Source organism: Pyrus communis, chromosome 14 (assembly GCF_963583255.1).
Source record: "Pyrus communis chromosome 14, drPyrComm1.1, whole genome shotgun sequence".
NCBI classification, from domain to species: domain Eukaryota; kingdom Viridiplantae; phylum Streptophyta; class Magnoliopsida; order Rosales; family Rosaceae; genus Pyrus; species Pyrus communis.
Window position 1 is genome coordinate 12,606,597 of NC_084816.1, and position 26,785 is coordinate 12,633,381.

Genomic DNA, 26,785 nt, shown 5'->3' on the forward strand with positions numbered 1-26,785 from the left:
TTTAACATTTGATTAAAACAAAACCTTAACATTAAACCTTGACTTTTTTTTTTTAAAACAAACGATTTTATTTACACTAAGAGAGTAGGGAAGTAGGGTAAGCCTCACAATAGGCTAGCAATAATGTGATTCAAATTCTCTTTTGTTGAGAATCAAACCAAACATCTCTCACTTACAAGTGAAGAACAATATCATTAGACCGTAGTACTAAGTGACATTAAACCTTCACTTTTAAAATAAAGAAAAAATAAAATAAAGAAAAAATCTACTTTGTGTTGTGGCCTATATTAACTGACAGGGAGAGGGGGTTGGCGGCATATAGAAAATATATAGAGAGAGATGTGTTTGTAGGGTTGTGTAGATGATGTGTTATTCCCCTTACACAATGCCTTTATTTATAGTAATAAGGGAGAGAAGAAATCCTTCTCCTCCAAGGAATACAAGTCCGAATAAGGAAGAATAACTAGAATAAAATCTAATCTAAGATTTACACATTCACACTTAAATAAGAAGTTTATAACACTCCCCATTGAGTGTGTAAATACTCAAGTAGATTCGGCATCATGTAGTAGTTGAGGAAGTCGATTCGTCGACACTGATTCTGGGAACACACTAGTCTCAATAAGGTAGGAACTTGCATAAGGAACTAAGTCTCACAAAGAACCCTAAGGCTATGGTAAAAACCTGAAGAGGGACAAAATCCATAGTCTAAGGAAAAATGTGTGAGTAATTCAAAGTCAAATGAAATGTGTACGGGACGTCATCAGGGATATGATCAACCCAAGGTGGGTGCCTCGTCAAAACCTCGTTAGGTAGCAAAAGCCCTGTGGGAAAAATGCTCCTAATCGTAAGGAAAAAAACTATATTAAGATCAAGCAAGTATACTTCCGGATACTCCCCTTGAATTTGACACAATTCCAAAGAGAACTAACAATGTTACAACTCAAAAAGTTTACGCATACCAATTCCTTGAACAAGCTTATGAAACGTCGCCTTCAGTAGTGATTTAGTGAAGAGGTCGGCCAGATTATCTTGTGAACAGATTTGTGTGACTTCAATCTTCTGATGCTCTTGTTGTTGATGTGAGAAGAAGAACTTCAGCACAATGTGCTTGGTGCTGTCTCCTTTGACGTAACCTTTCTTAAGTTGTTCGATGCATGTTGTGTTGTCTTCATAGATCATTGTTGGGACGTCAATGATGGGGTAAAGATCTCAAGAGCTTCGAATATGGCCCACAATTGCTCTTAACCAGAAGCATTCCTAAGTTGCTTCGTGTAGGGCGAGAATTTCAGCATGGTTAGACGAAATGGCAACTAAGTTCTGTTTAGTTGACCTCCAAGAGATTGCGATGCCTCAATTGGTAAAGACATAACCTGTTTGAGAACGTGCCTTGTGCGGATCATATAAGTATCCTGCATCGGCATAACCAACAAGGCGAGAATTGACTCGAGATAAGGGGGTGCGGCATCACTCGAGGATTCATAGAGATAGAACAAGCCCAAATTCATGGTACCTTTAAGGTAACGGAAGATGTCTTTAACACCAGTCCAGTGTCTGCATTTTGGTGCATTACTGTTTCTTTCCAAAAGATTAACAGCGAAGGAGATGTTAGGTCTAGTGCATTAAGCTAAGTACAATAAAACACCATCGAACTTAGATAAGGAACTTCAAGCTCCAAAATTTCTTCATCATCCTCATTTGAATGGAAGGGATCTCATTTTGCATCTAGTGATCGAACGACCATATAAGTACTCGAAGGCTTTGCTTTATCCTTGTTAAAGCGGTGCAACACCTTCTGGATGTAGTTTAATTGATGTATTAAGATTCCATCCAAACGGTGATCTATCTCGAGATCAAGACAGTATCAAGTCTTTTGTAAATCTTTCATTTGAAATTCCGACTTCATATGCGCGGTAGTTATCGCAAGCTCTTTAGGAGTTCTGATGGGATTCATGTCATCAACATATACTGCAACAATCACAAAACCAGAATGTGACTTCTTAATGAACACACAAGGGCATAGTTCGTTGTTCACATATCCCTGACTAGTCAAATACTCACTCAGACGGTTATACCACATTCTTTCGGATTGCTTCAAACCATAGAGTGAATGCCTTAGCCGAATTGAGAGCATGTTCCAGGGTTTGAAAATATTTGATCCAGTTAATGTAAGTCCTACGGGAACTTTCATATAAATTTATGTATCAAGATCCCCATAGAGATATGTAGTTACTATGTCCATCAGCTGCATACTCAGTTTTTTAGAAACTACCAAACTGATAAAGTAGCGAAAAGCAATCACATCCATAATGGGTGAATAAGTTTGTCATAGTTAATCCCAAGGCGTTGTGAGAAGCCTTGCGCAACAAGACAAACTTTGTAACACACAATTTCATTCTTCTCATTACGCTTCTGAACGAAAACCCACTTTTAGCCAACGGGCTCCACATGTGGAGGAGTAGGAGCTACAGGTTCAAACACCTTACATTTCGCAAGCGAATCGAGTTCAACTTGGATTGCTTGTTTCTAGTTTAACCAATCAGTTCTACATCGACATTCATCAACAAAACGAGGTTTAATGTCATTGCTCAACATAATCTCAGTAGCTACTGCATATGCTAATGCATCGTTGATGATTATCTCATTTCTACACCAAACATCATCCAAGCTAGCATAATGGACTGAATCTCATGATTCTCGGGAGGTGGATTCGTCTCTTCAAGGACGCTTCCATAATCTAGAATTTCCTCATGAGTTGGATAGAATGAGTAGGCGACAGTGGATTCATGGTAGACTCTTCAAGGGCTTGTGTCGTGGGTTTCTTCTTTCGGGGATGTGAATCCTTTGAACCAAGTGGTCTACCACGCTTGTGTGTAGGGGCAAATGATTAGCTAGCCACTAATGTACGTTGATTGGCCAAAGTGGCGTCCCAATCCTCCAAGAAGGAAGTCTTGTCACTCACACTAGATCGATGAAAGCATTTGGCATGCTCTGAGCTACACTTTAAAGGTCTAATAAGCGATGCACTTCAGTCTTAGATTGAGCGATGCGGGGATCCAAATGAGACAAAGTGAGAGTCGTCCATGATAATTCACGTCGCTTTTTAGGAATGTTGACGTTCTTATCTCCCCCTAACGACAGGAAGACTGTATCATAGAAGTGACAATCCACGAAATGAGCGGTAAATAGATCACATGTCAAAGGTTCTAAGTAACGAATGATTGAATGAGAATCATATCCGACATAGATTCCTATTTTTCGTTGAGGCTCCATTTTTGTATGTAAGGGCGGCAAAATCGGCACATAGACTGCACAACCAAAAATGCGCAGATGCGATATGTCGGGTTTGTATTTGGTAACCAACTGAAAGGCGCTGCTATATGGTTAGGTCGCAACAGGCCTCAGGTGGACCAACATGGTTGCATGCAATATTACATGGCCCTAAGCAGTGATCGGGAACTTGGTACTTATGACTAACGATCGAGCAATCATTTGTAAGCACTTAATGAATGCCTCTGCTAAGCTGTTCTGGGTGTTAACATGGGGTACTGGATATTCAACTTCAATGCTAACTGACATGCAATAGTCATCAAACGTTTTAGATGTGAATTCTCCAGCATTTTCCAATTGAATAGATTTGATTGAATAATCAAAGTGGTGAGCCCTAAGCTTGATAACTTAAGCCAACAGTTTGGAGAATGTAATGTTCTTTGTGGACAACAAGCACAATGTGACCAATGTGTGGAAACGTCAAACAAAACCATAAAATATCTAAATGTTCTGCAGAGAGGGTGAATCGGTCCACAAATGTCCCCCTGAATCATTTGTATAAAAATAGGAGGATTTGAACGAATCTTGTCATAAGAAGGCTTAATAATAAGCTTTCCCATGGAGCAGGTTTGACATGCGATTGCTTGAATTGAACCTTCACTTCGGGTTAATGGATGCCCGTGTGATGATTTGAGGATATGGTGCATCGCTGTTCGTCCAAGGTGTCCCAAACAATCATGCCAAAGTGTAATTTCGTGCACAGTCCTAGAGGTAAAGCTGGCCACATAGTGGCTTTCTATAGGGCGTATGGTCATAATATATAGACCATTCGAGGTACGCTCTATCTTCTCTAGAATACGCTTCTGGCCGTATTCATAGGAAGATTCAACTCTGTTTTCTACATAGGTTTCAACATGGTAATTATTATCTCTAATATCCTTGAAACTTAACAACGTTCTTCTGGAACGCGGAGAATAAAGTGCCTCATCAATGGTCAAGATTGTACCATTGGACAACATTATATGTGCCTTACCGTATCTTTCGATCAGGTTCGATGGGCCTGAGAGGGTTGTGAAAGGTGCATTCTTAGGTATGAAGTTAGTGAAATAGATGCGTTCATGCAAAACGGTGTGCGTGATTGCACTATCTGCCAGACAACTAACTTTCGCACTAGTCATACCTAGAAATAAAAATTAATTTGAATCGGTCACATGCATAAAAATTCTAAAAACAAATATCCATTCAAAATAATTTAAGTATTCAAGGATGGTAATTAATAAAAACTTAATATCAAAAAAACAAAAACAAATCACCTAAAAATAATCCAAACATAAAGGAAATTGTTCAAAATTAAACAAAAAACAAGGGAGGGTTCAGTAACTAGGTGGAATTCAACCCCTAGAGTTCTAAATTCAACTAAAACATAGTTCAAGTCTAAGATTCTAATCATCCATAGGGTTGGTATCCTCCTGAAAGTCAGAAACCTTCATCTTGGTACTTTCTGGTTTTTCCACTTGCACAAAGTTTGATTCACACTTCTTACTACGAGAATGATATTCAGCTACAAACTTATGGGGAGCTTGGAAAACATTGGACCAATAGTCCTTTGAACCATAGCGATAACACATGTCTGCATCTATGGTTTCAGGTGCTTTGCCCTTATTCTTGAAGTTTGCCGCCTTGGGAGCAATGTTAGGGTGCTTACGGGCTCAGTTTCTTCCCTTAAGTGGGCCTTGGCTCTGTTGACCTTGACAGGGTGGCTTCTGGCCACCCCTACCATGCTTATGTTAGTATTTTGGGCATTGGTTTATGCAACAATATGCTTCAAGCACAGCAGTCGCCTTAGTAATACAAATAAGCACGGATCCGCTGCTTCACAACATATGTGTTCCCCAGGGACGCGATTAAGTGCGTCAAATCCCAAGGGTTGATGCTTGCTGAGAGACAGGCCAATCCCAAGTGGGCTTGGGTTTTTTATCCAGACATCGCACTGCTTGCTGAGAGACAGGCTAAACCCAAGTGAGCTGGGTGAGCTCGCCGGAGAAGAAAACCAGGGCCACCGTTTCAGGCGGTCGTGTCTTGGTGCAAAAAATCACGGTGAATGCCGTGGGTTCAACGGCAATCCAAAAATTTGAACGGAAAGGAAAAACTCTCAACGTTGTTTTTTGGAACCCCAAAAATTAAATCGGGATTTCGAAAGAAAAACCAATGAGATTCAAACGAATCTCGTTCAAAAATCGTCGATGACAACTTCAGGTTGTCTAGGAGAGCAGTCGTGGTGGCTAGGCATGGCTGTAGGCCATGCTACTCGATGGTGCAGGAGAGACGACACCGTTTGGGCATCGAGTTTAGGGTTTGCACCTAAAATCGTGGCTCCAAGATTGGGTTTCTCAGCTTGAGAAGGGGATGGCCCGTGTGACATGGTTGGGTTTCAACAAAACCCTAATTTTTTTTTTTTAATTAAATTTCAGATTATAAAATTAATGAAATTTGATGCATATTCAACATATAATTTAATGCATGGACAGATATATGATACAATTCATGGCAATATTAATTCACGTAATTCAACAATTATGGATATAATGCATACACAATTTATGCAGAATCTAAAATTCGAAAAACGTAAAGTTGGGTCATGCATTATGGTGAATGTTCATGCTATCAAAGCTGCAAAAATATTGAGATAAAAACTGTTGTTTTGAAAGAACCTAATTGCGTGATGATATTGATGAACTAGTTTGATGCAGAAAACTTCTACATCAGATTCCTAAGTGCAGCAGCATGAGCATGCTGATAACGTGTTGTGGCCTATATTTAACTGACATGGAGAAGGGGCCGGTGGCACAGAGAAAATATATATATAGAGAGAGAGATGTGTTTGTAGGGTTGTATATAGGATTTGTTATTCTCCCTACACAGTGCCTTTAATTATAGTAATCAGGGAGAGAAGAAATCCTTATCCTCCAAAGAATACAAGTCCTAATAGGGAAGAATAACTAGAATAAAATCTAATATATGATTTACACAATCACACTTGAATAAGAAGTTTATAACACTTTGATCTTTCTCTTTCACAGTGCAACCACAAGTAGGACTCCATGTTTCCAAAGCTATTATTCTATTCAATTGTAAAATCTATCTTATTCTCTATAACTTTTTATTGTTTATTCTCTATCTTAGCTCTTACTTAAGTGTTAGTGTGTAGAATTTTTTATTGATTCTTCCTATTAAATTTAATAGTATAGATGACAAGGTTGTCATGCAACAATTAATATTATACATGCTTAGAAAGTACTTTTACAATGAATGAAAGAACTTTTAGTGAAAGTGTTTTTGGGTTCCAAAAACGTTGTAAGTGAATTTTGGAAGAATCACTAATTATGTACTCTTTTCAAGAAACACTTCAAATTCTTTTTTTCATGATTCACTTCTATTTTAATTAAGGATTAGTTCTAAAAATACTTTTATTAAAAGCACTTGCAATCATTTTCAAAGCATTTTTAAACACACCATTATCAATTAATATGTTATTATGATGCTTTGGTAAGTAGTTTTATAATTGATATCCGCCACCTTTTTTCCCTTTGTTAAATGCCTCTTGTTACATGAAATTCTAGTTCCGGCACTGTTTAAGAGGAATAGAACGATCACAAATAAGTTTTGGATACATATGCATGGAAGTTTCTTTCACAAAGAAGGAAGACGTCATCCGCAATAAAATTCGTTTACCCAAAAATATGATTTAGCTTTAGCACATGGACAAATACTGTACTTCTATATTCAAAACGCACGCACGTTTATTTGACTGTGAAGCAAGAAGCCGGCTGGAAGTTGATGCAGAGGTTCCAAAGTCTTTCCTTTTGAAGTTGACACGCTTTTAAACGTGCTTAATCATTGGTTTTCACGCAACTTGCTTGCAGTCGACCTCTTCTAAATTAACTATGTAGAAAATTATATTTTAATTCCTAAATAGATGAAGTTTCGAAAAATGTCTTATACAAGATTAAAAATTAATTTTAGTCCCTAGACTTTATTTAATATCAGCATATGTATTCAATGTTTCTTTTTTTTATTTATAATTTTATGAATTTAAATTTTATGAAAATATTATAAATTTTAATTCTCATCGTGGTAGGCATCTTATATAAGAAAATATTTTCGTACAGATTTTTCGGTACATTTATGTTTTTGCATATTTTCTTATCTGCCACTAACTCATAAAAATATATTTAGGTACGAACATTTCGGTACAATGGGTTAATATAATATGTTTAGGTACGGATATTTCGGTACACTAGTTTAGTATAATATATTTATGTACCGACATTTTGGTACAATAGTTTAGTATCATATAGTTAGGTACGGAATTTTGGTACACTTATGTTTTTACATATTTTCTTATTTGTCACTAATTCACTATAACATATTTAGGTACGGGCATTTCAGTACTCTAATTTAGTAAAATATATTATGATATGGATGTTTAGGTACACTAATTGGAGAAAGTTAAATAAAATTGTATAATAATAAATTTAAAATTTAATGTAATAACATTAAATAAGTTATCTATTAAATATAAAAACTTTGACAAAAAAAAAATTGTATTAAATATAAAAACAAAAATATAATATGAATTTGAATTAAGTACACATTAAGGGTCTAAAATCAATAATTAATCTAACATCAGGTTTTTTCTTTTTTAAATTTTAATCTTCTTGAAGGATTAAAATTCAAAAACCCCTTAACTATTTAACACAAAGCTTGCAATGCAGTTAATCCAACCAACTAGCTAATTTAAAATATTAATACAACAACAAAGTTGTGAGACCTTGTATTTTAGAAATATATTATTATTATTATTATTATTATTATTATTATTATTATTATTATTATTTTATATGCCTATAATTCTATTTTATTTTAAAGAGTTCAATTGAAACCCAATCCCCATTCAAATAGATACATTTCTACTATTCTCAGTTACCTTCTTCTTGGCTCTAGAATTGATGACTAGATTGCAACGTGCCTAGTTTGTATGAGAAATGCTAACAAAGCACTCTATTATGCATACTAATTGAAGCTATCAATTGGACGTGTCATGCATATTAGCTATGCATTTGACACCTTATACATACAATGCTTTAGTCATCTTTGGCCGCAAAACCATCCAGTTGGAAGCAAGTTTGACACCGCCTATTTCTACTATAAATAGAGGGTTGCATTGCATTCTTTCATTCACCACTTTAGGAAACATATGTTGGTTGGCATGCATGCATGGTCCGTGTATAGGTGTGTGTGTGTGTGTGTGTGTGTGTTAGTTAGAGAAAGAGATTAAAAAAGAAAATAGAGTGGAAGAAATATGATGCATTAGGAGTGATCAAGGAGCTTGTTCAGGTACGTGGAGTTTAGTTATTTTGGTAGTGACGTGAATAAGTACATGGAACTTAAATATTTCGATAGTGACGTAGATAAGTATATGGAGCTTAGCTATTCTGGTTGTTACGTGGATCTTTGTTTTAGATTTGGAATCCAGGTAGGAGAAATGCAACAGACCTTTACGGAAATTGATTTTATTAAATTTTGTGAAGTATTATAATATTCTTTATCTTTTTCATTGATTCATGTGGTTGGATATTAATTGGCTAATTGCTTCAGTTGTTTACTTGTTATTGGTTATGGAATTATTGCGGAAATGCTATTCCTTGAGAATATATTGTGATACATGTGAAAGATGAAATGACATTATTTGTGCATCACTCATGTTGTGAGATGTGGTTGGAACTTTAATTTTGAGATTGGAACTTGGAAAATGAGGGTAGGTCGAAGGGATCTTTGTGTGGTTGAGTCTATTCATTGTGAAACCAATTCCAGGCGAGCCCGATGTGCACATTAGAATAGGATATCGACGAGATAAATTGTCAATGTGGGTGATTTAGGCTGGAGATCAATGAATTAGATAAGATGACTAGCAAAAGGGGTTTATGAACTTGGGATATCTTATGGGGGTTAGTTTGTATAATAGAATATTCGAACCACCACCGCAGTCGTAAAATGCATGGTATGGGATGTGCATGTCCATGTGTTTTATTATATAAATTAATAGGGGTAGCCGAAGAGGTTGCATTGCATTCATGCATTGTTATAAAAAAAATGATTTGATATTTGGCTATGTGATTCCATGACACTTAATTTAATATTGTAAATTTACTGTGGTAAGGTTATGTCTCTACTGAGCTGTTGAAGCTCATTCCTTTATTGTTATGCAGGTATACGAACTAGACATTCAAAGGAGTAGACATGATGAGATCGGATTAAATGTGAGAATATAAAGTTTATTCATGTAAAGAATTCTTGATTTGTTCAAGAATCATTAGTTATTTTTATAAAAGAAATTTGTTTTCCAGCCCGTTTTAATTTTCTTTTATTTATTTAGTTTTTAACTCACATTTCTGATTCGGGTTCGAATCTTTCTATCGATCCAGGGTTCGGAGCATGACAAAAGCCTTTTTCACATTAAGTGGGGTCGGCTGTATGAATCTTAGAATGTCATTGCGCTCGGTTCTGTGCCTAATTTAAAATATTAATAATATTACAAAATTGTTAACCTACATTTTAGACCATCTTCAAATAAGATGTCAAATCCTATGTTGACACACCCCGACCTAGATCAGGGCATGCTGGCCGTCACGTGGAAGTGACGTAACCATGTGCACAGTGCGAAAGCTAATAAAATAATAATGGAAAATGTACGAATAAATAAAAACTAGTTTTACATAAAGTAATAACAAGTGCAAGCATAAGTGTGACGCTAAGTTCAGAGCATAAAGCCTAAAGCAGTCCGGGAGAAAATGACGCAACAAAAGTACACCTGAAGGTGGTCCTACACTGGTGATCGTCTGTCAGATATGCTGGGGAAATCCTCAGGGAAACCACCAAACGTGCTAGCCAACTAGAACCTGGAGGGGCGCAAAACAAAAGCGTGAGTGGGTAAAAACAAAGCTTTTCGAAAACCATTTATTAAATAAGTTCTAACCCCTCGCCGTAAAACCTGTATACTTCCCAGAAAGTAGATATATATATATATATATATATATATATATATATATATATCAATGCTCAAGAATATGCTATGCCAAAACCTCAAAGTAAAAATGCAAGTGCTCAGGTAATAACACATCAATATCATATAATTGTCAGCCGGAGTCACCTAACGTGATCTGTACGGTTGAAACTAGAGCTCAAATCTCAATCTCAGTAACTAGATCTGCACACGAGTCGGAACCACCTAAAGTGGTTTGTACGACAGGCCTGGGTGTAACATATATATATGCTCAAGTGCTACGATCATGTGAAGGCTGTACGAATAGTCGCGGGTCACCTACGAGTCGGAACCACCTAGAGTGGTCTGTACGACAGGACTGTGCACCTAACTTGGATCCAAGCTGAGCGTGTGGTGCGGGAGGTGAACATCACGTGAAGGACTATGTCCAACTCTGGGCGGGAGCACTAACACCGGGGGTGCAGGTTATGAGCTCTCTATGCATCTCAATCACTACTGAATGTAAACATGAATTACACTTACCTGGCACTTACCTGTGCGTCCGCAGCAACAATACATACATATATAAATGCAACTAATCACGCATACCAACCGGCAATATAAATATGGCATATAACTAATAAACGTTTAAATCAATTTCTGGGAAAATATAAGTATATAGGTATATACGGAAAACCAAAAGCCCACTCACTGGTATGTGGAAGGGTCGTAACCCCCCTGCCTCGAGTGACCACGCTCGTCCTCGGGATAGGATTCACCTATATGCGAAATAACTACAAAAACGTTAATTTTAAACACATAACCAACCTTTAGAAATAACTTCTCATACAATGCTCAAATGGGGTGTATGAATACACCAACGTGATCTACTCAACCTCAGGAACATCCCCATATTTTTAAAATAATTTTTTCACCGTCGCAAGCGCCCCCACGCGCAGGCACGTGCCTGGCACGCTGACGGCGTCAGTTGACGCCGTCAGGAATATTCCGTTATCCCTAACGGTAACCGTCAACGGCGTTAGGAATATTCCGTCGTCTTCTCCGGCGAGGCTCCGGCGCCGTCGCCGGCGCCGGAAAATCGGGAAAACTTTAAATCTTCCTATCTTCTTCGTTTTTCAACCAAATTTCACAAAATTGGTACCAAAATGAAGCTTACAACGAGAGGAACAAAATCATACCACTTTCAAGTGCTAAAATCCACGAAATCTCACCTGGAAAATCACCCCAACTCCGGCCAACCTCGAAACTCACTATCCCGACGTCCAAAACCTTCAAACGAACCACCCCGAGCCTCCTAGGGACCTCACCAAGCTTCCTACAAGCTTGAAATTCCCAAAAACATGAGAAATTACGTGTGCATGAACAGTACCCCAAAATCGGGTATCCCGAGTTCGACGTGAAAACGAAGGTATCCTTACCTGAAATGGTTATGGTTGGACTCCTACGAGCCTCACGAGCATGGATATGTACTTTGTTTCTTCGATCTGTGAAGGTTTGATGTGTTTGTGTGTGTGTCCGTACGTTGGAATGGAAAATGGGAAAGGAAAGGGAGCTCGGGACAGGTGCAGGGATAGGGAAAACAGTGAGGGTGAGTGTGGAGAGGAGTGTGTGGTGCAAAACCAGCCACAACAAGCCAAAAAGAACAACTACACAACGGAAAATCACGCTAGGGGCAAAATCGTCTTTTCACGCGTAAGTTTTTAAAATTTTCGGAACGGGCTGTTACATATGTGGAATGTCATGTAATTAATTTTAAAGGCGAGAGCAAGCTTCAACTGATATATCCATCCTATGGATTGACATATGAGAAAATGTGATGTCAAATCATTTTTAATTATTTTATTATGTAGGTCCCATTAATGCACCAAGAAAATTTATTATCATTGATTTCTTTTTAAAATGGGTTCTAAAAATATCACTTATAATAAAAAATATATCAGTTGGAAAAAGGGAAAATCTGATATTGCCATGTTAGCCATTAAATTAACATTTATAACAAAATCAGATGCTAAATCCTAGGTGGAGATATGACTGTGTATATTTGACATCAAAAATCCTTCTAACCGAAGTGTTATTTGTTAATTGGATTTGAAGCTTGTGTTTAGAGTATCTCTAAAGGAGATGTCAAAATCCTAGATGGAATGCCACTATGAACATTTGATATCAAAAGTCTCTCTAACCAAAGTATTATTTGCTGATTGGATTTGAAGGCTTGGTGATTTGGAGTCTAATTTGTGTCAAATTTATTTGTAATTTATTTTAATGGTAGGTCTCTTATTCCATTAGCATTTCAACCAATAAAATTTTGTTTCAACAATTTTTTTTAATAAATATAACCATTTAAAGCTTTACATTAATATTAATAATAAAAATATTTGACAATTCAGTTGGAGAAACGCAAAATTTGAAATATGACTTCAAATTGTCACATCAATTATCAATTGAAATTTGACTTTAATAATTTAACATTTTCATTGAAGATGGTCTTGTATTTTTTTAGGTTTAAAGTGATTTTTAAATTGATAAGTTTTTTTGTTTTGTTTTGTTTTTTTTTTATGTGGATTACACATTATTAGCTCAAGCAAGAGTCCCAAGACACAAAAAGATATAATGAAACAATGAGTCAGACACAAAAAGATATAATTTTAATATCTTAATGTGTAATATGAAAAAAAATTAAAATTTTATGACTCATTTGAAAAATCATCTTAAATATGAACAGCATGAAATATAAACTTTTATTTTAATTTTCAAATAAATTTGTGTATAATATATGTCCGGCATAGGTGAACAATAATGCACTTCCCAACAAAGACTAAAAGTCAAGTTAGTTGATATTGTTGACCAACCAAAGGTGTTAGTTGAGACATCTTTTCGTCTTCTGAATTAATTTTTTCTATATTTCTTTTAAAAGAAAAAAAATGATAAGTGATAGCAAACAACAGTTATTCATTTATTTTGGGTTCAAAAAGATTATAAGAAATTTCATCTTACTTGTGGCTACAGTCACGTTTTTAATTTACTGAAAATGCGCAGTCCGTGTCCTTACCACTTAATTAATTTTTGTTTTTGTTTTGAAGAGCAGAAATTGTTAGTGCAAAACACAGCAGACTTGTTCATAAGTAAATAAGGAGTCAACCAGGAATCTGGACGAGAGAAATAAGACTACAGACTTCCTCCACTTGATCAAAGAAGTTTTCAAACAAAAAAATGTGTTAGCACTAACCAAAAACGATGATGTGGCATCTGCCAAATTATTTAGTGCCCAAAATCTTTGTTCGCAATATCATCGCATTTTTGAGTTTCTAATATATTTGGGTTTATATCGAACTTTATGAATTTAAAAGATTTTGTTGCAAAAGTTCATTATATTGTGGTCACTAATTTAAACTATATTTTTATTACAATGTTGAAAATTAAAATTAAAAATCAAAATAGTTAAAAGCTTATTATATAGTTATTATCTTTGTTCCTCGTTCATGACGACGTGACAATATTTTATTGTATAAACGTTATAATCAAACCATTTAGGACTGGTTTGGTATTGCTGTGCTTTGAAAAAAAGCTGCTTCTGCTGTGCTGTGAGAATAAGCAGCTGTGAAATAAAGCAGCAGATGGTTTGGTAAACTTTTTTGTAAAAATGCTTTTGAAAAAAAAAAAACAGTATTATAGTGTTTGGTAAACTTTTATGTAAAACAAATGTGAAAAAAAAGCCAGTTTTTCAAAGCTGGGTTTTGCAGCTTCTTGTTTTTGGCTTTTTCACATCCAAAACTGTGAAAAAAAACTGAAGCTGAATGTTTACCAAACACAAAAACAGCTCTCAGCTTTTTTTTATATCAGTTTTTTTCAGAATCATCTCAGTACCAAACCAGGCCTTATTCTCTTTATCATTATTAAAATATCATATCTCCCCTTTTTCTTTCCCGATCGAGATATTCTCTCAATCGCCTAACAGATTGATTGTCACATAAAAAATTTGGAGGCTAAAGGCCTCCAAATCAAATGAATATTCTATAAATATTATTTAGATAATGATAGACATAATTAATTTTTCAAATTATAATATTTTTGTACATTAAAATGATATCACAGGGCTACATAAAAAGGACAAAATGAATTTTGAGGGATGTTCGCAACTAGGGCTGGATTGGGTCGGGATCCTGTACCAAATCTCAAAACCCGGATCTTGAACCAATTCATTTCGGGATGAGATCTCAAAAATCAAAACTGAACCAAAATTATGGGATTGTCAAATATTTTTGGGAATTTCGATATAGTTCGTGACAATTGCAGAAATCCAAATTGCAAAAGAAACCCCAATTGCAGAAATCAAATCCTAGAACAAACCTTAATTGCAAAAACCAAATCCTAGAACCCAATTTTCACACCCTAGAAATCGAATCTTAATTCGAAACAAAATTGCATAGACCAAAGAAAATTAGTTCGAACCAACCTGGTGCCACTTCTGATTATGATACTAGTGAGTTGATGCTTGGGGCCGTCTCTTTCGTCCTCCTTCCCGCTTGCTGGATCTAATAAACCTGATTTGCTTGTTGTTCGTATGGTGGCTGGAGCAGGATGAGAGGGTATGGTGGGGTGGCCCGAGTCGAGTCTCGAAGAAGGTGGTGGTGGCAAGGACTATAATAATTCAAACTATATATTTAATTATATATATATATATATATATATATATATAATTGTTGGGTCCGGTTCGGGATTCCCGAACAAGGCAGGTTGAATATCAAAACTCGTACTGAAAGTTTCGGTTACGATTCTGTATGGGTTACTGAACCGTTGGAAATTTGTCGGTTTGAAAACTTTTTCAATTTCGGGTTCGGAATTTTTCGGTTGGGATCGGAAAATTCTTTATTTATTTTTCCAGTCCTATCCGCAACACGCAATGAGAGGTACATAATTGGAAGGTAGAAGCCAACCTGGACCATTTCTCATCGCTAGCTTTTCAGTCAACACAAAAGAAAACGATTCATTCAACACTTGACCTCATTCACCTAGTTATTTAATATTATTATTTATTAGTCCGTATTTACACGCCCTCTCCCCTCTTTTATCCAATTTCCCAGAACCATCCCCCCGCCCTCTCACCCTCTCTCTCTCTCTCTCTCTCTCCCCTTTATAAAACCCACCTCTACACTCTCCGCTCCCACCAACAAAATAAAATTATAAAAATAAAAACCATTTTCTCTCCAGTTATTTTTCTCCGACATGTACGGCGACCAAGATCCGACGACTCCGATCCAAAAGCCCATCGTGATACGTGAAGTCTGGGCCCACAATCTGGAATCCGAATTCGAGCTCATCCAAAACGTCATCGACGCCTACCCCTTCATCTCCATGGACACCGAGTTTCCCGGCGTCGTCTTCCGGCCCCCCGTCGACCTTACCAGTCCCGACTCCCGCCAGACCCTCCGGCCCTCCGATCACTACAGGATTCTCAAATCCAACGTCGACGCCCTCAGCCTCATCCAGGTCGGACTCACCCTCTCCGACTCCCGCGGTAACCTCCCCGACCTCGGCTCCCCCACGCGCTTCATCTGGGAGTTCAACTTCAACGACTTCGACGTCGCGCGTGACCCCCACGCTCCCGACTCCATCGAACTCCTCCGCCGCCAGGGCATCGACTTCGACCGCAACCGCTCCCATGGCGTCGACTCCTCGCGCTTCGCGGAGCTGATGATGTCGTCGGGACTCGTGTGCAACGACTCGGTGAGTTGGGTCACCTTCCACAGCGCCTACGACTTCGGGTACCTGGTGAAGATTCTCACGCGCCGGGACTTGCCCAGTGGCTTGAACGAATTTCTGAGAATTCTGAGAATCTTTTTCGGAAATAGGGTTTATGATGTCAAGCACATGATGCGGTTCTGTAAGAGCTTGTACGGCGGGTTGGACCGGGTTGCTAGAACCTTAGAGGTGGACCGGGCGGTCGGGAAGTGCCACCAGGCCGGTTCAGATAGCTTGCTTACATGGCATGCCTTTCAAAAGATGAGGGACGTGTACTTTTTGCATAGCGGACCCGAGCAACACGCTGGAGTATTATATGGACTGGAAGTATGTTAATTAAAATTTTGACAAAAAATACAAGTATTTTAATTAATGTGAAAGGGGAAAGAAAACATAGTTGTGTCTGTAAATTCTATCTATTGCGGTCCTAATTGGGGCAATTTGTTTAATAAGATGAAAAATTCTTTTTAATTCAGGAAACTTTGCTAATGATCCTAGTATTTTTAAGGGAACTTTTATGAAAGGTCTTGAGCTAAGTTTATTTTAATAAAAAATCATGTTATAATTTTATTTAATTAAAAAGACTTAAATTTTAATAAAAATGACAAAAGAATTTAAATTTTAATGAAAAATACATCATTTTAATATTAAAAAAATTAAAAAAAGAACTTTGACATGCAGACCTACGCGTCCTTTTACAAATTGTTTATGAAACTTTCTACATTGTTTATGAAACTTAACGGTGCTAAACTATTTTTGAAACTTACTACATTGTTTATCAAACTTACGACACTGTTTATGAAACTTATTACACTGTTTATGAAACTTAACGATACTACATTCTTCTCTCTCCTCTTCTTGAATTTTCTTGGCACATTCTCACCTTCCAAACACATTTTCTTCTTCTAAACCAATTATTTAATTTTCTTCTATTGTTCACTCATCTGCGGCTTGATTTTTTCCTCCACCAAATGCAAATGTTGTGCCCTGCAAACACAACACTTTTAATAATGAAAAAGTTGGGCACTATGGTGTGAGGTACAAGGGGTGTCTCAAGAACCATGCAATAGCCATAGGAAAGACTACTACAGATGGCTGTGGCGAATTCATGCCTAATGGAAAAGAGGGCACCATAGAAGCCCTCAAGGGCCTCAACTGCTCTGACTGCAGCTGCCACAAAAACTTCCACAGAAAATAAGTTGAAGGTGAGCAACATCAGCAGCTTTCCTCTTGGGATCATAATTTCCATCATACCATCAACAGGGCGGTTGGAGTTGGGAGCAGGAAATTCTTATTAAATCATGGAAGAGAAAGAGGACATCACAAGAGTTTACCAACACTACCCCAATACCCCCACCAACACCAAATGATAATGTCTAACGACAATATAAGGATGCGAATGGTGGAGATAATGTCTAACTACAACATGGGGATGCGAATGATGGGGTCCATCCCAAATCAGTCTGATGAGTAGGAAGATCATCATCATCGTTGTCACAGTGGCGGATTACATATTGACACAAGTGTATGGAAATCGTAGGCTTTATTGATCTTCAACTTCATTTGCTTGAATCAATAGGATTTTGAGGTCCGTTTGGATGTTCGGAAATTGGAGATTGAAACAGAGTTGAATTCTAAGAGATTTGAAGAGACATTGACCTTCGATTGGAAAAAAGACTACCGACTGACGGTTTGAAAAATTCCTTCCTCATATTGTTCTTCTTTGTAAGTGGTGGACCACGTATTGACAGAGGTGCAGGGCTTGCACGTGCTTTTGTTAGGTATTTTTTTAATTTTTCTCTTTCTCTTATCCTTATCATTAAATAAAGTTAGTGGGTGGTTTTTGGTTAAAACTCAAAGTTTTGAATCCCTTTTTATTAGTTTTTTTTTTTATTTTCAATGGGAGATGCATAATGTAGTAAATATTGGGAAAACTATTTCTAGAATATACTTTTAATACTTAATTATGTATTGACACAACACTTTTTAAACATTTCAAGGAGAGATAAAATTTTAAACACAGAGGATGACATCATGGGCCCTTATTTTTTTTTTGTTAGAATGAAAGTTACGAAATTATCCTTCCGTCCGTTTAAAAGCATGGCTGACAGAGAGTACTAGCTTCAGATTTAGTCGTTCTTATTCGAAATCGTTCAATTTCTGTTTGTGTTCCCTCTATTGATGGTTTATGTTTAGATTTCAGCTTGAGTTTTATTATTTGAAGTTTTGTTCTGATTTCATATGTGTTGTGCGATTTTGAATTTGTTTTGATTTAGATTTTGAACGAGTTTGGAGGAGAGGGGTCAATCCCTAAGAAACATTAAGAATTTCAACATTATTAACATTTATGTAAAATGAGTTTGTAAAGAATCAATTTTTATGCATAATTAGTTTGTGATATTGTTGTGTAGGGGTTGGTGGGAACCTCCCCTCAAGAAACAGTTAAGAATTTCAACATTACTAACATTTATGCAAAATAGGTTTAAACATAATTAGTTTTACATAAAAAAAAATGTATGCATATGTCTAATTATTTGTGTGTAGAATCAGTTTAAGTATTGTCATTGTGTTTATAATATATGTGTAGAATTAGTTCATACAAAATCCATTTATACATAATCAATTTATACATTACTTTGTACAACATCAGTTTATACAGAATCAATTTATGATTAATTTATTTATTTATTTCTTTTATTTTTATGTGTAAATTATGTCTGTTGTTAAGGTGTTGAAGTGTGTATATGAAATGGTGTAGTAGTTGTGCCACTTTATCCGCATACTAGTTATGAGGATTTGTGTGAGCAATTAAGTTCTAGGTTTCCTACTTTGTTTCTAGGATAGTTTTCCTTGAGATACTCATTATACCGTGGTGAAGCAAACTGTTTGTTAGAGTGCAATGAAGATATTTAGACTCTTGCATTGGTGAATAATTTGATTTCTAATCCAATTGTTGAGGTTTATGTTCATGAGAAGAATAACATATCTATAGTTTCTACTAGTAGTGTGTCGTCCTCTTATTTAAGTGAAACGATTAGGACTAGATATAATAACTAATACTTGGGAAAATATGGTTTTTAAGAACCTCACCATTATGCAACAAATAAGTGGTAGAGTTATATTTCTTACGAGGGTCAAAGTTATGAAAATGGTGCAATTGAGTTGTGTAGAAAACTTATACAATATTCTATTGAAGTTGGGTTTGTTTTCAAGTACACTAGGATTGATTGAAAGCGTATTACTGCTATTTACTCAAAGAAACTGTTGGAGGGGTGTTAATGGCTTGTTCATACTCTTGTGCAACAACCTAGTGTTTGTTTCATCATTAAAAAAAATTAAATAATATTCATACTTGCATTGGATGTATTCATCAAAAGGAGAATAAAATGTTTGGTCCTTCTGTTTTATCCCTTTTGTTGGTTACCATGTTCGTTTGAATCCATCTATTAAGGCAAAAGAGGTTATGGGGGAAATGAAGGAGAGTTATGATCTTGATGTTAAATACCATGTAGCTTGGTGTGGTAAATAGATTGCATGTAATGAGGTTAATGGTGATGAAACTCTCTCTTAGAGATGTTTGCCTTGGTACCTTGATGAGTTTGTGTGTGCCAATGATGGATTCTTATGTTCTCTAGAACTTGATAAGGATACTAGTCGGTTTGAAAGGTTATTCATATCTTTTGATGCTTGTATTAAATGATTATGATGGTGTAGATCAATATTGTTCCATGATAGAACGTTTTTGAAGGCCAAATATACTGGTAATTTTCTTAGGTGTTGTGCGAAAAATACAAATAATGGTAAGTTTTTTTAATGTAATAGATTACAGATTCAGTTTATTGTTTTTATAGTTTTAATATTGTTTATTGTTTTGAGTTTTTTTTTTTTTTTTTTTGGTGGGGGGGGGGGGGGGGGGGCGGGGGAGAGATGGGGGTGGGTGGGTGTGTGTGGTTGGGGGGACCCCCTCATGAATAGTTAAGAATTTCAACATTATTAACATTTATTTAGACTTAGTTTTCTATTTTTTGCAGAATTAGTTTTGTGATACATTTTTTATTTATCTTGTGTTTTATACTGAGATTTTTCTTGTATGTTATGGTATTGTGGACATAGAAATGAAGACAGTTGGATGTGGTTTCTTCGATATTTGGCTTGAGTATTATTAAATCATCAAAGAAGGAAGATCACATTCATTATGGACTGATATCATGGGCTTTTGAATGCTATTTGGAAATACTTCCCTACTGCTTCTCATGATTTTTGCATTAAACATTTGAGGGAAAATTTGGAGAGGCGGTGTGCAGGTAATAAGTTTTTGAAGGATCAATTGTGTGATTGTGCATATGCATGTAGTGTTGAAAATTTTGATAAAACTATTCTGAAAATGAGAAGTGTAAATGGAGATATTTCTGATTCATTTTTAGGGGCAATCGATGGGATGAAATGAGTAATTCAATTGCAGAATAATTTAATTCAATGATTCTTGAAAAGCATTGCATGCCTATCTTGAATTTGATTGAATCGGTTAGGGGAGGGTTTCTGAAGTCTAGACTTAGTTGTTTTTGGCTTTTCTTGTCAATCTTGTAAATATGTACCACACATGCTCACTTTAGATCCTTGTGCCTCATATTAGACTTCAGGATACTTAGTATTGAAGATCAAAGTACATATGGTGTTGCCTTATCACATGTAAGGTTTGTACATGCATATGCATTTCACGTTTAGATTCTTATGCATTCTAACTAGTGAAGTTGTCTGGTTAGAATTGCTTGATGTTTTCATGCGAGTTGGGCACACAATGCAAGGCCACCCACATGGGCTGACTGATACCTTTTATATAGGATTAAGGTTTTCACCATTGATCTGCTCGGATTGCTTTTACATTTGACAAGTGTTTTTTTTTTATTTTTTTTTATTTTTTTTTATTTTGTACTTTTGTCTACTACAATCAAAATTTTTTATTTAATAGGGTTGGAGAATTTCATTTCCTCCATGGTGTGAAAAATTATTTTGTAGAGAGTATTTGTTTCTTTTCCAACTTAGATCTCCTACGATTTTTTAATCCATTGGGGGGTTTTTCTGGTCAAAATCGTTTGTTTTCTTGGTAGTTTAAACTTGTTCACATATCTTGATCTTTATCACATGCTATATATATATATATATATTATGTGACTTGTTTTATATGTGCTTGTTCTTAAGTTTTCACTGCATGATTATAAGATATTACTGCATGGGTTGTTAACTAGGTTAACTTATTAAAAATTGAGTATTTCTGTTGGATTTGTGTTTTTATAACTACCAATTCTGCACTTAGTTGACTAGTTTGTTTGGCTAGTCAATCTAGTATATTTTAGATCATAGTTGCTATACATTCCGCTTGGTACCAACTTAATTGTATCAGAGCTTTGATCTAGATATACATAGAGTGATCTCTAGAAGTTATTGGTATTGGGTGGAATCTCACCATGGATCGTGATTGTGTTGCTGGCTCTTTTAACTTGCCTCTGTTCTTTGATGGAACGGACTACGCTGCATGGCGTGATAATTTTCAAATTTTCCTAGAAGCACAAGACTTAATTACTGTTGATTATCTCACCTTTGAATGGAAAGCTCATTCGAGGATTGTTGATGGTAAATTTATGGTAACTGTTGAATGCGATTGGACTTTTAGTGAACTCACATCGGCCATGGCAAACCGAAAAACAAGGAATGCCATTGTCACCATAATCTCACCAACTCAGTTTGCACACATTTGCTATCACCATGACAAAACAAGTTGGGGACAAACTCATAATCCTTCATGAAGTTGATAAACAAGTGAGGGATCTCAAACTTCATATGATTCTCTCGAAGTTTGAGGATTTAAGGATGAAAGAGTCTGAGTCATTTTCGGCTTTCTATGAAAAAAGTTGGAATGTTGACGAATGAAGCCTTACGTTAGGGAAAGCCTATTGATGAGACAACTATTGTACAAAAGATCTTGAAAACCTTGCATACATGATTCAAAGCAAAAAAGGCAGTTTTTTAGGAGTGTCAAAACTTATATGAGATCAAACATGGAAAGTTGGTTGGTAAACTAATCACTTATGAGATAGAGCTTGACATAGAAGAAGGTGATTCAAAGAAGAGAAAAGATGTTGTTCTTCAAAGTGTGGAAAATGCTAAAGCTACCTCTGAACCTTGTGATTAATCCCTTGATGATGATCTTGCTTTGTTTGTTAAACAATTAGAAGGATTCTCAAGAACAAAGGAAGGGAGGTAAAAAAAACTAGGGTGCCATAAAAAGATTTCAAGTTTCAACCTCAAGGTAAGTTTACTTTTGGTAGAAAGTAAGGAAAGTTTGTCAGTCGTAGGGACAAGCCTTCTATTAGTGAACCCCGACCATGCTTCTCGTGTGGTGGTATTAGACATCGAGTTGCTGGGTGTTCAAACCATAGGAAGCCAAATCGAAAAACGTGAGAAAGTAAGGATGGCTACCAAGAGCGAAAGTGAAAGTGATGGATTTATATGTTTTGACAAGTCATCAGATGATGAAGAGAAAACTATTGCTTTTGTTGCCTCAGTTAAAAAGGTGTATCCTAGTGATGATGAACTAGTGTTGAATAATATTGAGGAGTTGACGTATGATGAGCTATGTATCAAGTATGACTCACTTTTTGGTGACACTTGTGTTGCTAAAGTGGACAATATAGAGCTATTCGGAAGGTCTCTAAGTTGTAGAAAGAAAATGAGTCACTCCAACTAGTTAGAATGGGATTGAGTGAAAATGTGGTTTCTCTTGAGGATCAAGTCAAGTTTCTAAATGAAAGGGGCTTTGCTGGTGATGACATAGAAGAAAATGATGAAATTGTTGCTGCCCTTGAAGCTCAAATTCATAACCTAAAGAAATCTTAAGAAAACTTGTTAAATCAAGTTCGTGTATTAAAGGCCAATAATGTAATGTATTATAAGGAAAATTTAAAGCAGTTGGCCAAGTTGAATGTGGCCAACAACAATGTCATTCGTCTTACCATTGGTGCAGAAGGAATTGACCAAAAACTGAGTATTAGGAAACCATATGGAGACAAAATAGTCTTAATTTTGTTGAAAGTGGTTCAAGTTCTATGGCTATTAAGACAAAGTTTGTGAAGGAATCAAAACTTATGGCTCCTAATGTCAATCTTAGCTCAGAGAATAAATTCATTCCCACATGTTATCACTATGGTAAAGTGAGTCATATCCGACCAAATGTGGGAAGCTTCACTCTGGAAAGAATGTCCTTGAAGAATCATATCGTCCTCAATGCACTTTCAGCCACCAAACCAAATGTTTGGTATCTTGATAATGGGTGTTATTATCATATGTTTGGACAAAGATGCCTTCTTGTCACTTGTTCCCTTTAGTAATGGTGGTGTGGTATTTGGTAATGGCGACAAATCTCAAATCATTGGGAAGGGTGCTATCAAGATCCCTAGTCTTCCTCAGCTAAAAAATGTTAGCTATGTGGAAGGGCTGAAGTCAAGCCTTATCAGTATTAGCCAGTTGTTTGATGAAGTATCTGATGAATTTTGCTTCTCCCAAAGAGGTTGCCAAATTGTGGATGAAAATGGGAAGAATATGCTTGTCCTACCAAGATTCGGAGACAATTGCTACATTCTTGATGCTTTTAAAGTTGGTGAATATTCAAAGTGCAACAAAGCAATTGATGAAACTAGGGTATTATGGCATAGAAGACTTGGTTATGTCAACTTCAAGGATCTTTAAAAATTGTCCAAACATGAGGTTGTAAGAGGTCTGCCACATTTCTTTGTCTCTGAGTCCCATGTGATCATTCCAATTAGGAAAGCAAACTAAGGTAGCCCACAAGAAAGTAATTCATATTGGCACATCCAAAGCTCTTCAATCAGTGCATACAGGCCTAGTAAGACCAATCCAAACCTTGTTTATTGGTTGGAAGAAATATTTCTTGGTAATTGTGGATGACAACTCTAGATTAAGGCTGGTTCAGTATAGGATACCGAACTGAAAACCATATCCTGATTCCCAAACTGAAGTTTTCGGGAATCCCAATTTCAAGACTGATCCCAAACCAAAATTTCGAGAATCCCAAATTTCGGGAATCCCGAAATAGTTTCGGGATTTCAGGATAAATTGGGAATCCCAAAATATTTTCAAATAATATATGCAGAACAATGGTCTTAAAGTACCTGAGGAAATACCTAACAGAAAACAGTAGAAGTTGGGATTATTCGTTCATGCTAGTAGATTGTAGCAAAATAATTGCTGAAAAGCCAACTCATCCAATGAATTTCCTCATCAAAATGATACTAGATTAAATCACTTGTCTACTCTAACATATTAGGTCCATGGATCGACATTGTAATCAAAGAAGCGGCAAAAAAAAAAAAAAAAAAAAAAAAAAAAGATGGAAATCCATTGCATCATTCAAACGACAAATTCTAATGTTGAGCTATTAAAAATAGCAAGAATGATCTACGAAATCCAACTTGATTGACAGTGGGTACAATATTTGCAAATTTAAGCAATTGTTTGATTTGCAAAACATTGAAATTGATGACCCCAATCGTTCTCACTAGACCCATCTCTTTATTTTTTATTTTCTATACTTAAATAGATGGAATTAAGATCCAAAGCAAACATCTTCGATCACTTGCAATCTAAACACAAAATTTTAGAGATCCAGAACCATATCCAACTGCAAACATAAACTTAAAAACACAGCATTGGTCCCAAAATTGTAAAGATGAAGTCTTGATACAGGCAAAGCTCCAAACAAAAATCCCTTAGTCAAAAAAGTTGAAACCCATATCGTCATCTGATTCTTCCTTTTCTTCCACCTTTTCCTACTTCTTCTACTTAACAATGGCAGGAGCAATAACCCCACCACCACCAGATGGAACAGATGCCAACTTTTCCCTTCCAGATGCAACTAGACCCATCTTAACCACACCTTCCATAGCTTTCCATACTTTCTTCAACCGATTCAACAATTGCCTATTTTGGGACTCTTACCCATTGAAAATCAAAGACCCTTACCTGAATTTTGGGACTCGATTCTTGTTGTATTCGCATATTTCTGCATCTGTGTGTGTGGCCGGATGAGCTCCGTTAAAGTGGATGGAAGAGCGGCGTTTGAACTAGATGAGTGCTAAAGTGTTGTTCGAACTTGTTTTTTGAAAGAGTGAGAGTGAGCGATTGAGAGAGATAGAGTCTGAGGAATTAAGAAGAATACAAAAGAAAAGACCCAACTTAAACTTATAATGGACGATAGGATAAGAATATTTCAGGATTTCGGGATTACCGAATAAAATGAAATTTGAAAACCAATCCCATACCGAATATTTCGGTATTTTTCGGTACGGGATTACCAAAGTTCAGGATAGTTTTGGTTTGGGATTTTTCGGTTTGGGTTTGGGATTTTTCGGTTTAGGTTTGGGATTTTTTCGGTTTGGTTTGGGATTTTCGAGAATTTTTTCCAGCTCTACTCTAGATTTACCTAGGTATGCTTTTAAGAGAGAAGTTTGACACTTTTCAACAATCTCTTATTGTGTATAAAGTGATGTTGAATAAGTCTTTATCCAATCATCCTGCATTAGTCAGAGTTCAAACTGATGATGGCACTAAGTCCTCGAATGTGCACTTCGATGATTTCTGCTCAAAAAATGACATCAAGCATGAGTTATTTGCTCCAATCACTCCTCAACAAAATGGAGTCGTTGATAGAAAAAATCGCGTTCTAATTGAGATAACAAGGGTGTTGCTAAGCAGTAAAAATCTAGCAAAACACTTTTAGGCCAAAGCCATGAGTACAGCTTGCTAAGTCTCCAATTGTGTCTTCTTTAGACCTGGCACAAATGTGACTCCCTATGAACTCTACAGAGGTAAAAAAACATTTGGTTAAGTACTTTAGAGTTTTTGGGAGTGTTTGCTATATCTTGAGAGATCGCAAACATCTAGCAAAATTCGGTAATAAAAGTGATGAATGAATTTTCTTGGGCTACTTCAACATAAGCACGACATATAGGGTTTACAATCTTCAAACAAAAACCATTATGGAGTCCATTAATGTTAAAGTGGATGACTCTGATGTTCCTCTTGCTCCTTATATTGGAAATGGCGATGCGTTTTCTCCTCCCTCAAAAGAGAACAACGATGCTTCTGGTAAGTCAGTTGTGTTGTTAGAAAGTGACTGAGACATTTAAGTAAGTATAAATCAAGATTCCTCTATCACATTCAAGGATAAGCCAAAATGGGCTAGAAGTCATTGAGATGAGGAGATAGTGGATTCTGCTGACAAAGGTGTTAGAACTCGAAGACAAATTGCAGGTGAAGTTGGTCATATATGATATGTCTCTTAAACTGAGCCCAAGAATATCAAATATGCTTTTACTGATGAGGAATGGATCTTAACCATGTAGAAAGAGCTAAATCAATTTGATAAGAATGAGGTATGGTTCCTTGTTGATCATTCATCAAACACAAATGTTATTGGCACCAAATAGATATACAAGAACAAGTCTGATGAGTCAGGAAATGTAACTAGAAATAAGGCCGGACTTGTTGCACTAGGATACTCTCAACTCGACGGTGTTGATTTCGATGAAACCTTTTGCTCTTGTTGCTTGACTTGAATGTGTTAGACTCCTTTCAGCCATTGCACGCCATTTTAAGTTCAAATTGTTTGAAATGGATGTCAAAATCACTTTCCTTAAT

General features: G+C 36.3%; 1 protein-coding gene across 1 annotated transcript; it reads left to right on the top strand.

Annotated features, from left to right (window-relative positions):
* Positions 1-15,475: 15,475 nt before the first annotated feature.
* Positions 15,476-16,547, top strand: LOC137715221 (probable CCR4-associated factor 1 homolog 9). Its single transcript, XM_068454468.1, has one exon. It carries the CDS (start codon positions 15,557-15,559, stop codon positions 16,406-16,408), a length of 852 nt encoding a protein of 283 aa, XP_068310569.1. The 5' UTR covers positions 15,476-15,556; the 3' UTR covers positions 16,409-16,547.
* The last annotated feature ends 10,238 nt before the right edge of the window (positions 16,548-26,785 follow it).